The sequence below is a fragment of the Liolophura sinensis genome, chromosome 1 (assembly GCF_032854445.1).
Source record: "Liolophura sinensis isolate JHLJ2023 chromosome 1, CUHK_Ljap_v2, whole genome shotgun sequence".
Lineage (NCBI taxonomy): Eukaryota > Metazoa > Mollusca > Polyplacophora > Chitonida > Chitonidae > Liolophura > Liolophura sinensis.
In genome coordinates, this window is record NC_088295.1 from 59,878,632 (window position 1) to 59,892,430 (window position 13,799).

The 13,799-nt window shown below is 37.8% G+C and overlaps 1 protein-coding gene across 1 annotated transcript; it reads right to left on the bottom strand.

The window, feature by feature from the left end:
- Nucleotides 1-1,105: 1,105 nt before the first annotated feature.
- On the bottom strand, nt 1,106-13,775 carry LOC135476868 (tyrosine--tRNA ligase, cytoplasmic-like). The gene is made up of 14 exons (XM_064757015.1): nt 13,660-13,775; nt 11,981-12,088; nt 11,333-11,479; nt 11,037-11,212; nt 9,890-10,019; nt 8,882-8,962; nt 8,533-8,584; nt 8,102-8,284; nt 7,583-7,668; nt 7,227-7,359; nt 6,506-6,597; nt 4,966-5,162; nt 3,780-3,918; nt 1,106-3,399 (listed from the first exon to the last, which is right to left on the bottom strand). Exons 2-14 carry the CDS (start codon nt 12,050-12,052, stop codon nt 3,289-3,291), a joined length of 1,599 nt encoding a protein of 532 aa, XP_064613085.1. The 5' UTR covers nt 12,053-12,088; nt 13,660-13,775; the 3' UTR covers nt 1,106-3,288.
- Between the last annotated feature and the right edge of the window lie 24 nt (nt 13,776-13,799).

Below are 13,799 nucleotides of genomic sequence, written 5' to 3' on the forward strand. Positions count from 1 at the left end.
TACTCAAGAATATTTCACTTATACGCGGGCGGCCAGCATTATGGTGGGAAATCCACGACCGTCCGCAGGTTGCTGAGGACCTTTCCACGTACGCCCAGAGAGGAAGCCAGCATGAGCTGGAATTTGAACTCACAGCGACTGCACTGGTCAGAGACTCCTGGTTCATTACAGTGCGCTAGCGCGTTAACCAACTGAGCCACGGAGGGCCCCCCCTTGAGTTTTTGTATTGAATACAGAAACAGATGTAGCACTACACACTGTAAATATATAACAGTGGGAGGATATTAGCGGCTAAAAAACAAACATCTGGGAGGTCACTGTGCTTTAAATTGTTCAATATGGTCAACCATCCAACCTCAATCTTTGGCTGCATTCATTCACAGCAAAAAAAGATTTTTGTAAATGTAGCATTTTAGATGATGCATACTTTATTTTTAAGCAGTCAGTTTTTATCCCACTGATATATTGAGGTATATAGACATCCAGTTTTTTGTCTGTCCATAATCATTATTTTGTTGAAGTTGTACAGTTTTGATCAGATTTTTATGAAACATAGGCTCAATAGACCATGTGAGCATGTGAATTTGCTGTTTGGGTCGAGCCGCATCAGTTGTTTCCAGAGTTATTGCCCTTTAAACAGAATGGAGACTTGTACACAGTGAGTCCTTATACAAAAACCATATCTCCTCCAGTTAGGACTGGATTTTCATGAAAATTTGCAGGCAGGACAGAGGCCATGTGGGGATGTCCATGTGTTGTTTTGGTTACGTCGTATCAATTATTTCTACAGTTATCACCCTTTAAACATAGACTGGGTACTTGTAGAAAGTGAATCCCTATTGTTACTGGTCTCACGATACTGATTACCATTAGGTAACATTTCCAGTCCCTGGTTTCTACGTCTTAACCATTGCTGTATATCTGTTGAATAATGTAAACCATGTGTGCTGTGCTTTCACTGATTTGTGGACATCGCGCATCTGTATGTGAAAAAGGCGGGCGACATTATACCGCAGCTTTCACAATATCTGACCCTATCAGATCAAGCGCATGATCCATAACAACATTGAAAGATCAGACCAAATGACAACAGTAGTCATTAGCATAGAGTTCAGTGGAGTCTGATTATTGCTTCCCCCATAAATAGAGATATGAAAAAAATAAAAAATGTTTATACATCCACTTTGGGGAAAATATTTAACGGGGAAGGAAATTACATTTACATGTACTGTACTTGGGGAACCCATAACCGTAAAAATGAGACAGAAGTGTCAGAAAATAGGTGAAGAGAGAGTTAAGAGTGTTAATCCACTTACCACATCACAATCATGATATCAACAGTTCACAGTTAGATTAATATAATATGACAGCAGTGGCAAATCTGAATATATATGCAATGATATATAAATGTGTACATGTAAACATTTTTGATCTTTTTGAAACAAAATAAAATCTTATATACAGGACAGGAGACATCAAATCATTCTCAAACTGACTAAAAAATTTTCCTTTAAGATCTGTTAACATTAAACTGATGAAAGCAATTCACCATATATAAATTCTGGTAACAAAATTTCTTCTTCATGCTATTTAAAAATTCATCACAAACTTATTACATTACTTAATGTAATAAACACAATATTACATCAGAGTTTTTTTTATTGGAGAATCATTGCTGATGTACAGAAAATGCTACTGGAATTTTATGAGAAAGAACAGATCCGTTAATAGGTATCTGTCCTATTAATTAGAAGTCCTTTTTGTCTGACCATGATTTGCGAGTTTCCTGTTAGATATACTGTTTAGACTCAAGTTCACACTAAGGTTCAATAATAATAAACTAGGTTTCAATCCTGTAGGAGGATCGAAAGCCAGTGTAAACAGATAAAACTTGCACTGAGGTGTCATAACCTATCGATTATTGGTTTCCTGTTTGTTTTTGGCTTAGCACCGTTTTCAACAAAAGTCTGGGTTGAGGCAAAGCAAATCACTGAAGAGGGACATGAACACACCAGTCACAGTGTGTTATAATACACATCTACACACACTAAGTAGACTGGTCCTTGTGCCCTACTCTCAACTGTAGAGCATCGAATGAACAAGTCTCATTCTACTCCAAACAAGCCTTGTACTACTGCCTAGAGCCCAGTTTACAAAGAGCTTGTAACTTAGGTCAAACGTAACTGTCATGACAGAATATACTGTTGAAAAGCATCGCAATAGTAGTTCATACATTTAACGTTTTTGTAAAACATGCCTCAGTTGTCCATTTGGCACTGCTATAACTGAACAGACAAAAAGTTCTGGACATAACAGAGAACTACATATCACACTGAACTGCAGCCCACTCTAATATCTTATCCGGTGCAAAAGGAATCTTCCTGTTCAGTAAGTGACAGTCACAAGCAGAGAAAGTTGGCGTGATAAAAGAATGTTTTTTTTTGTGCTAATCAAATGCAGAAAAGCCAATGGCTTTGATTTTTTTCCCAGTTTTGCTCACAAATTATCCACTGGTTTTAAGGTATGTATCATGAGTCAGTTCCTTTGATGTGTTAAAATGGCAGTTTTCTGATGAAAAACCAGCAGATATACAATACAAACATAACTATTTCACCAAAAGTTCAGCTTTTTTCAAGTGACACGTTTTATTTAATTCCAACTGATTCCTCCACCTTATACAGCCACATAAAATTTTCTGTGAAATCAGATTACTGTTAATGTTTTTCAGAAAAGCTTAAGTGTTGGCATCAAAAGCATAATATTATTTATTTATTTATTTATTTGATTGGTGTTTTACACTGTACTCAAGAATATTTCACTTATACGACGGTGGCCAGCATTATGGTGAGAGGAACCCTGGCAGAGCCGGGGAAAACCCCACGACCATCCGCAGGTTGCTCACAAACTTTCCCACTTCCGACCGGAGAGGAATTCAGCATGAGCTGGACTGGAACTCACAGAGACTGCACTGGTGATAGACTTCTGGGTCATTACGCTGGGCTAGCACACTAACCAGCTGCTGAGCCACGCAGGCCCACAGCATACTATTAGCGCACTAACTAAGCTTACGTGTTGGCATCAAAAGCATAATATTAGTGCCTTTATGTGCTGCTTAGAGTTTATTTTTGCAGGCTAAATTTTTGGTGAAATACAATATTTAAAATTTTATCCTTAAAGTTTATTTTGAATTATGAATATTGAACAAACATATATTATAAAGCACTGATTTACATTCAGGTGTTGACAGTCAGCACATGCTCTTAACTGATATCACAATTTACTTGAGGTTTATTTAATGGGTACACCTTTGAGTGATTTTACAGTTACAACCCCTAACTTAGTCACCATTAGACTTCCCTGCCACTCCACTTCACACTTATCATTGGTCCTGAAGTCAGGCTGGAAAAAAAAAAAACATAAATAAACAAAATGAATTAGAATATTTACATCATAAATTTTCAAAACATATGACACAACAGGGAGTGAGTGCCACATGCTTTATTAACCTGCAATGTATGTGTAAAAACTGTAACTTGCTATTTTAGTTGGTTGCTTTAGAAACCTATAATATTCTCAACATCTCTTTCTTGAGGCTTAACTTTCGAATTTGTAGGCAAACTAAATTCCAAACTCCATACTCATAAATTTTCCCAGTTCTTTTTTTGGGGGGTTCTAAGTTTCCCGTTTCTACGCCTACTAAAATTCATACCTGTAATATTTTCTAAAATATTTTTCTGGGGGTTCAACTTTCCAATTCCTAAGGCTACTAAACCCCATACCTGTAATTTTTCCCAGATCTTTTTCTTGGGGTTTAACTTTTCATCAGGTGCTACATCCTTCTCACCCTCAATGAATACCCGCTCCCCTGGGGCTGAACCAGCTGGAGGAATCAGGGGCTCCACCTGAGATGGAGTGGAACTGAATTCATAAAGAACAAATAATATCAACAATAATACTTATAATACTTATACCAACATCTCCTTAATTACTTTTACATACTTGACCAAAGGCAAAGGACATTCAAGAGATTTGTTTTATTTGAACAAGAATTCAGTGTCCCTAAAACCCCCACCCCACCACCACTCCCCAGCCAAGTCTCAAATTCATTGATACTTCAGAGATTTAATGATTAAATTAAATGGTTGTTTTGCTCAAGTCATACATCCCATGTGTAACAACGTTCATAAATCTTTATAAACCCTCTCTCTTCACATAAAGTGTGATGAACCTTGGTTATTGCACTGAAACCCTAACAGTACTTAAAGATACAGTCTACTTATCCTAACAAGTCCCTAACAAATGAAATGGACAGCTGTTTATTAAAATATGGGTTGGACAGACGCCAGTTTTCAGTTACCCTAATTCCTCAACCTTTTCACGGAGGGTGAGGGAATAATGCCCTCAGATTATGCTTAAGGAAACACCTAGCAAACATGTGAAAAGGTTGAAGAATTACAGTACCTAGTGAACTGAGGTAGCAATAAAATTCACCTAGGCAACGTGTATAAAGAACCAACCAACATTTATTATTTCTGTTATTTTTACTCCCTCCAAAAACATGAGAGACAGAGGAAACACTAAAATAAATTATATATCAGATAACAAACCATTAATCTTTGTCAAGGAAAGTACATGCTGTTTCACTACTGTTTTTTTTTTTTTTAACATAAGATTCTACAGTGTTTTTTTTTTTCTGAACATACTAGGACCAGTGATGTCACATCACATCTTAGCCACTTAACACACACAGGCTACAAGATTTCTGCATTCAGAATGCACATACAGATAGAATTATGAATGCATTCATCAAATGGACAAGATTTACCCCTCTGGAAAAATTGCCCCAAAAAATAATCAATTTAATTTCCTGGAAATTGTTTAATGGTCTTGCACCTGATACATAGAGGCCTTAGTGTTTTCTTTGTCTTCAACTTAATTAGCTTTCACAAAAACAAAATGTCATACTCAGTTGAGGCACACATCAGCATGGCCTGCGACTCAATTCCTTTCATGGTCCTTGGCTTAAGATTACACAGAAAGACGCCCAACTTTCCCTGCAGGTCCTCCAGGGGAACCAAATCCACCAGACCACTGAGGACAGACCTGGGCTCCTCCTCCCCGAGGTCCACTTTCTCTACGTACAGGGTGTTAGACTCCGGGTGCTGAATATATAAGTACATTACAGGTCAAATGAAATGGTTTACGATTTATTTATTTACTTAATTACTGTATAACGCCACACTCAAGAATTTTTCACTTACAAAATGATGATTGGAGGAAAACGGAGTGCCTGGGAAAAACCCTCCGACCTCTGGCAAGTTACTGATGAACTTTCCCACATAACAGATAGATACAGATATGCACGCCATATTGATGGAAAACCAGAGATCTCTAACAAATGCATGACTGCACAGATAGTTACAATGAATTCAATGACTGTGACAGCGGGGTTTTCACAAATTCCCCGTCAAGGCTGGGCGTTTACCTTCACCTCATGTGTCCCAGAAATGGAAAGGTAAACACCTTAACTACACACAGAACCATATTTAGAAAAAGAACTGAAGGCTCTGATTCCAAACTCTGTGAGGCAACATAATTGTGACCTTGCAAAAAAATGTTACTTCATAAAATGAGGCTTTCTGAGAGGTTTTAAGTCAGGGAAAGAAAGAAATTTATACGAAAATTTAACTCTTTATTGGTAAACCATCATATTTTGGATTGAATTATGCCTTTCTAGTTTTTATGCAACTTGATTAGTTTGGTCACCATATGTATTCCAAAAATAAAATTGGTTCTGACATAGGTAAACACTGAGAGATGATAGCACTTGTAGACTGTTCCATTAATTAGTATGGGTCATGTGTGGCCAGAAATAACACACACAAATGTGGACTGTCAACAAGATAAGGCTTCCCCCCCCCCCCCTGAAACATAAGGAGATCACAATGGTCTTGTTCCTTTCACCTGTCAGTCAGTGGTGTTGCATGAACTCTCATATTTTATGAACTTCAAAGAAAAAGACCTTATCACAATTTTCAGACTACAAAGGGAGAAAAAAGCAGTGTATGATTTACAGAACTGTTGTATAACACAAATGCAAAAACTTATATAAAGGAAGTATTGAAGAATTGCTTAAATTATGAATAATGCCAAATCAGCCTTATGCCAAAGCAGAAGAAGTCAGTGGACAAGAAATGATTTGCATTTCTCCTTTAATCTACACATATCAGTGAAAGACTTTCAAAAACAGAATTGTCATTGCTACATGGTCATGATAATTTGATAATTACAGGTGCAGAACTTTTTAGTTAAAGTGCACAAGGCCGATATTAACATTTTTTTATATATAATTCCAGAATGTAATGATTCATATTCAATATTTATTGGTGGATTAAGCAAGAATCATGTATCCATGTATTGTTCATTTTAGTTTTCATTCCATCTAAAAGCTGATAAATGATGTCAGCTATGGAGAAGATACATTCAAAGTGTTTATAGCACCCACCTTTTCTGCCGAGATGATTTTGCCAACCCTAAAATCCAACCTGTAGGGTCGGATCTCTTCAGATGCTGCACCATCTTCTCCCTTAGGTCCCTCTAAAAAGGAAGAGCAAAAATGTTTCACACACTACATGTTACAGTAACAATAGTCTGTGCATTTTTATTGTAAGACTAGATGCAATCACACAGCTTAATCATCATGTTTCTTTGGTTAACAAAGCCTAAAATCTTGGCCATGTGCAGTTACCCAGAGAGGTGCACCACACCCTATGAAATAAACAAAGGTGATTTTGAAACACAGCATTTGATATGTATTGGTGCCTTCCATCTTAATCAAAGGTTTATTGATTCCTCTGTCCAGGTAATGTAGGTCAACAAAAGTATAACTTCATTACTCGCCAAATTATCACCATATTACCTGCATCAACTTCAGTTTTGTTCATTTTTTTATTTGGCTGATGTTTTACGCCAAGCTCAAGAATATTTCACTTATACGACGGCAGCCAGCATTATGGTGGGAGGAAATCGGGCTGAGACCAGGGGGAAACCTACCATCCGCAAGTTGCCGACAGACCTTTCCACTTACAGCCTGAGAGGAAGCCAGCAAGAGCTGGACTTGAACTCACAGCGACCACAGTGGTGAGAGGCTTCTGGGTCATTACACTGTGCTAGCAAGCTAACCAACAGTTCAGTTTTGTATTTTAATTATTAAATGAGGCACATACTTGTCTTCACAACCGGATAAGCTTGACTTGTCAATTTTTTTAGCTCTGGGGTTTCAAATTCCTTTCGAATGGGATCCAGAAGATTATTTAGGTAAAATTCTACAGCTGATTTGAGATCACCTGGATGAAGTTCCTGTAGAAGGCCAAAAACACAACATGACATCGTAAAGTTTAAAATACACTACTACACCAAACATCTGGGATTTTAACACTTCTATTTACATACGAAAACTTTCGACACAAGTTGGGCTAAAGTTACACCTATTAATTGCTTTGATTTCATAATAAATAACACCATAAATGAAACTTTTAATTAAGACATTATAACATGTACAGTAAACCCTACACTAACTTACCTCTTTGGCAAATGCTTGTTCCAATTTGCCGTATTCACTGAAGGACAAATCCCCACCAAAATCTGGTGATCGGCTGATCTGGAAATCTGTCAAAAAAAAAAAAAGAAAGAAAGAAAAAAGATTGAAATCTTATCACAAATTGTAAGTGCATCTGAGCAACACCATGAAGGGAAGAACTTAGAGTTGATTCCACATTCCAGCTTCGATCACTTTTTACATGGTGTGATTCTACATTACATGACATTACTTTCAACATTTTGCAAACCCGCAGAATGGCGTATTTATTGTGCAGAAAACGCATTGTTATGAGGCTTTAAACTGTGCCAAGTCCAACATGCCTTCCCCAAATTCCACAATTATGACAAGGTTTATATTTAATAACGACATGTATGTACATCCCAATGAGAGAAAAAAATTCAGTTCAAAATAATAATTTTGAATTGTATCAGGAGATGTGATGACTAACTTTTGATTGATATTATGGTACAAATTTACAGGAAACACAATCTGCAATTTTACCTTTATTTTTGAGAAGAGGAAATATGACATGTTTACAGAAAGACAAGAGGCCATTTTCTGTGATATTTCCAGGTTGACAGAAAGCCTTCTTCAACTTCTTCTTCACCTGGGCTGCAGAATCTAACAGGTCAATTTTGGAATCTTCATCTGAAGAACTCATTTTGGTTCCAGTTAATCCAGGAACTGAAAAAAAAATGAATTATTTATGGAAGTATTTGATTGCTAATAATGCTAAACTGCAGAATTTTTCGCTTATAGTTTTAGGGGTAGAAGAAAGCGGTATGCCCCGGGTAAACTACTCACCTTTGGTAAGATACTGACATAATGACTGCACAGAAAAACAGTTAAATTAAGTTATCTTTAAAATCTGAGAGCCAATAACTCAAATTTTAGGGAATCAATCTTTTTGGTGCCCTAAGAAAAATACTTACCCATGGGATTCATCAAATGTGCCCTCTTCGCATACCCAAGATGTGGCATGTACTGAAAACAGAAATCATGAGACGAGTCATAGAAAGGTTTGTTTTCTGTGGCTTGGAGAATCCAGACAATTTTGTAAAAGAAAATGCAACGTTCAAGCACAAATACTGACAAATCTATTTCAATTTTTCTTCATGAATCAAATTAAATTTTGTATCTACCTCCTGTGTTAGGAAGCCAGGCATGTGAAGGTAGGTGTGAAAAAAAAATTAACTGTCATAAAATTGGGAAAAAGTTAACAAATTTTGTGAATTCAATTTTTTTAATATCTTGGTATGAATGGCATTTTCCTGACCAGACCTTTTCAGCGAATGTAAAAATTTTCCTTTGGTCCACTCCTCCAAACTGGGCATCCACTTTGAGGTATTCTTCGTCTAAAGCCTGATGAAGAAATAGGATTTTAATAAAAAAAACTGGCGAAAGAAACATAGAAAAAACATACTAAAAATAATATCTTTTCACTAATAAATAACATAATTTGTGATCAGTGAAGTAAATTTATTATTTCTACATGTATTTTAAAGTTGAACAACAAAGGTTTTTGACCTGAAAGTGAAGAAAGTGAGTGCATGCATGGTGCGTGCACGTATGCAAATTGTGGATAAAGCTCTGCATGATATAAACTACATCCGTTGTTACACGACAACGACCGTGATCGAACGTGAGAGACTGAAACTATGAGAAGTGGGACAACGCCTATTTAAGCCGCAGTATGTAGGTTACCTCACAACACTGACAAATATTTTCTAAGCAATAACATGATTTTTCTCCAGATTAAGAGTTTACTGAAGCTGTCAATTAGCCTAAATTTAACTGGGGCCAGGATATAAAAAATTACCCCTAAATGGATTTAAAAAAGACATAACCTTTATCCTGGACATTCCAAATAAGTTTACGAAGATTGAAATCTGTCTTAAAGCTAGGTCTTCAACTAGCTTATGCTGCTTTAATTTGCCATTAGCCATCAAGCTTCTGGTGGGTAACCTCAAGGGAGGTATTTCAGTGCGGCCCTGTTTCTCAAACCATCAAATCAGAAAACATTTTCTTTTTCGTTTTTGGACGTTACAATTCTCATGTTAAAGGCCATAACTGAGCCATTTACTCATGAATTCATTCTGAAGTTCCCTGGGGTCCTGGAGGCCTGGGTAGAGAAGTTACCTGAAGGCCTGGGTAGAGAAGTTACTTGGAGGCCTGGGTAGAGAAGTTACCTGGAGACCTGGGTAGAGAAGTTACCTGGAGGCCTGGGTTAGGAAGTTACCTGGAGGCCTGGGTAGAAAAGTTAACTGGAAGTCTGGTTAAAGAAGTTACCTGGAGACCTGGGTAGAGAAGTCCGCTTAGTAAAGGGTGGTCCACTTGTTTGACCACTTCAGCTCCAGCCTTACGAGCATCGTGCTCCGTAACCAGGGATGACAGCTTATACACATCCAGCATGTATTCTCTGAATACACAAAATTTGCAATAACACTGTAGTAAAAGATTTCTCTACATATGGAGTAGATTATTCTGTGAATCAATTTGTAATCAGGAATAAGACTGTGAGATGAAAAAAAAATGTGCTGCATCACTTGATCCCTAAGTGTGCCCCTTTATTTATTTATCTGATTGGAGTTTTATGCCATACCCAAGAATGTTTCACTTATATAACGAGTCAGCATTATGGTGGAAGGAAACCTGGCAGAGACCAGGGGAAATCCACAACCATCCGCAGGTTGCTGAAGTCTTTCCGTGTACAACCCGTAATATAAAAGAAAACTCTACCAAGAAACTGATGGAGTATCCACACTCAAGGTTAGCAAGTTCAATGTGTGTGTCTGTCATTCATGCAAGACCACATAAGGCCCTAATGGAATGAAACCGGAAAATCTACACATTCATTTTGTTTCGTCTCATTTTTATGATTTTCCCACTGCTCAGGGCTTTCCTATCAATGTATATATCATTAACATGAAAAATTGCAGGAAAATTCCACATTATCCACAAACTGGATGATTTTTTCAGTCTACCTTAATTCCACAGCCTTTTCGCATATGAAAGAGCAACTTTCAGTGCAAGTTACTGACTTTTACATTTTGGAGATAGATGTACATTGGTTGAATTAGATCTTATCATACTACAATTTATTTGTTCATTTATTCGATTGGTGTTCACGCCGTACTCAAGAATATTTCACTTATATAACGTCAGCCAGCATTATGGTGGGAGGAAACCGGGCAGACTCCGGCGGAAACCCATGACCATCTGGTGGTTGCTGGCACATCTTCCCACGTACGGCCGGAGAGGAAGCCAGCATGAGCTGGAATCAGACTACAAGGAATAATCCCTTCAGAATATGTTTCAATAAACACCTAGCAAATATGCTTAACGGCTGAAGAATTACAATATATCTTTCCCCAACTGAAAAAAAGATTCATTACACCTGTGAAACAAAATATGAAAATAGTGATGAACAGTTCACCTGCTAAGCTGGTAATCTGTGCCCTTCACAAACTTGAGTTTGTCCAGTGGCACCCCTATACTCCTGAGCATGGCTTTGATGATATGCTCGTAGTACATGACTCTCTTCTCTAGTAACTCCCAGGGGGCTTTCATATTGTCCAGGTAAGCGTGCAGGTCAGCAAACAGAATTGTTACCTGAAAATTACATTTATACCAGAATGAACATGTAATTTTTAAGGATACAAAAAAGGGTTTTTATTTTATAAAGTTAAGTCTTCTGATAACACCAAAACTCCAAATTCCCATACTACTTACTTCACATCCGGCTGACAGAAAGTCTGCTATTTTGGACATAGGGACAAAGTAAGCCACATGGGGTTTGCCTGTAGTTGCTGTCCCCCAGTAAACCTTCAAATCACGTTCCTTCAATACTGCTCTCACTTTGTCCTCTCCGATAACTTCCTACAACATACATCATAAGGCCATAATTAAAAATATGTTTGTTGGACATGATAAACATCACGTTTTTCAACTATACGATAGTGGTTATTTTTCTATGGATCAAGGACTTGGGTGGAAGACAAAGTAATCTTCAGCTAAGTTAAGAACATGCAAAGGGACCCACAGCGCTTCTGACAAATTGTTGTTAACAAGTCCTAAAACTGGATGAGAGAGACACTGCAGAAGGATTGAATCTTTTTTTTTCTAAATTTCTTGACTTTTCTCAACAATACATCATCTGTTTTTTAACTAATTTCTTTTCTCTTCTAAATGACTAGAGTTAAATCCCACCAGCAATTAACAACCCACCTAAAAAATGTCACTTCCACGATGTTCACAAAGTAGAAATGTATCCATGCTTATCTTGGACTTTCTTTCAGATTGTTTACACCCTACTTATTTCACACATTAAAATTTTGGATACACCTAACTTAAACAAGTATCAGTGTGAGAGAACAATACCTGCAGATTTCTGTTTATCAGGGCTAACTTCTCATCTGTGCTCATCTCAGATGGATCCTTCGCTTCAGCCATGATGGTTCACCTGAATTTCCAATCAACTTATGATGCCTGTATTAATATAAAAAAAGACTTTTGGAGGATCAAACAACTCGAGCAGTATGTTATAGCCTGTTTTCACAGGCCTGAAAAGGTATGTTAAGGAATGTGAATATGTCTGTAAAACGGATTTATCACTAGTAACCATCCTAGGAGGAAATTGACAGATTTGGCCCTTGGGCTCAGAGTGATTCTCAGGACAGGGGCCAGCATCTACAACAGCCCGAGTCTTACACAGAAAGTGAATACAGATGTGCAGTAGTAGCCCAAGATAGCTATTTCAACTCCTCTCTCCATACCTGGTTGGTGGAGTTTAATAGCCACAGCACCAACTCGTGATAAAGCATACAACATTTCAATCCTTTCTGAACGATAGTTACAATTCAAAGCAGTTGTTAACTGTGGCTTACCTCTCAGCCCACAGATTTGGCCATTTCAAAACAGCGATATAGCGGAAGAAAAGGCTGACAGGGATTGATGCCTTGGCTATTGGTTTTACCCCAGTACCAAATTTATGATGTTTCTGGGCGATATCCTGCCTGCATGCTCTTGTTGCTGAATGGTTACAGGTGGTTTTTAAACAGGAATAACTAGACATTCGAGACAGTGGGCATCCAAGCATTTGCAGTTTTACTCGCACCAACACGCTTTAGCGCACTCAAATGGAAAAGACATTATCATTATCTAAATAACATCGCAAAACTCTGCTTCATGGCCTCATAAATTCCAAATAAATTCTGTTTATTATCAAACGCACTTCTCTCAATATAGTCCATGTTGTTATTTGTCTATACCCTCCCATGTTATCTTTCACCTCGTCATGCTTGTCGCTGCCTCATGGAAGTGAGGTGCCCGGATGGCTTCTGAGTAATACTGAATAGTAAATTGGGCGACTTCATTCTTTGTAACGGACAATGCAATTTAATGCCTAGTTCAAAAATGGAAAGACAGAGAGGAAAAATTTATTTATTTATTTGAATGGTGTTTTATGTTGTGCTAGCAGGAAGCTTGTGATAGGCGGAGGTATGACATAACAATTATGATTTCGAGGCAAACTCCAAGTTTTACTTCAAGACAACTGACAAACCAACATCACTTTCTCACCTCATCGCGCCCTCCTCTCCTCATGGTCGAGGTCATGACATTTCACCCCAACTGACCAATGCCTAAGGGAGAGTCTAGTTTACAAACATGGGTGATAAAGGTTTCATTCATTAGCCAAAAAAAAATCTCACACACACTGCAAGTGGCTAACATGTCGATACTTGAGAAAAGTAATGTATCAGAAAAATACAGTAGTATAACATTTAGGCTACGCTGTACTCAAAAATATTTCACTTATACGTCGGCGGCCAGTATTGTGGTGGGAGGAAACCGGGCACAGCCAGGGGGGAACCCACGACCATCCGCAGGTTGATGAATGACTTTCCCACGTTCGGCCGGAGAGCAGAAAGGAAGAACATGTCTGATACCTGATAAATACTTATAAAACGGAAACTGGACATCGTATGCTATATCTTCAGTTTATCAGATTAGTTAAGTATTTCACATCTGGCACATTCTCTGTACTACTTAAAACTCACCTTCTCTCCACCTTGACTTTTGCTCTCTCAGCACGTCCTCGTACTGCTCTAGACTATGCAATCACTGGATCAGTCTGATGCAACCGCAACCATATGAACTGAAAAACACTGTACTTGTAAATGAAATCGCCAACTATCAA

Coding starts and splice junctions, on each gene's coding strand:
- LOC135476868 (XM_064757015.1), bottom strand. CDS start 12,052: ATGGCTGAAGCGAAGGATCCATCTGAGATGAGCACAGATGAGAAGTTA. Junction 11,480..11,980: donor TGATAAACAGAAATCTGCAG/GTATTGTTCTCT, acceptor TGTATGTTGTAG/GAAGTTATCGGAGAGGACAA. Junction 7,360..7,582: donor AACAAGCATTTGCCAAAGAG/GTAAGTTAGTGT, acceptor GGCCTTCTACAG/GAACTTCATCCAGGTGATCT.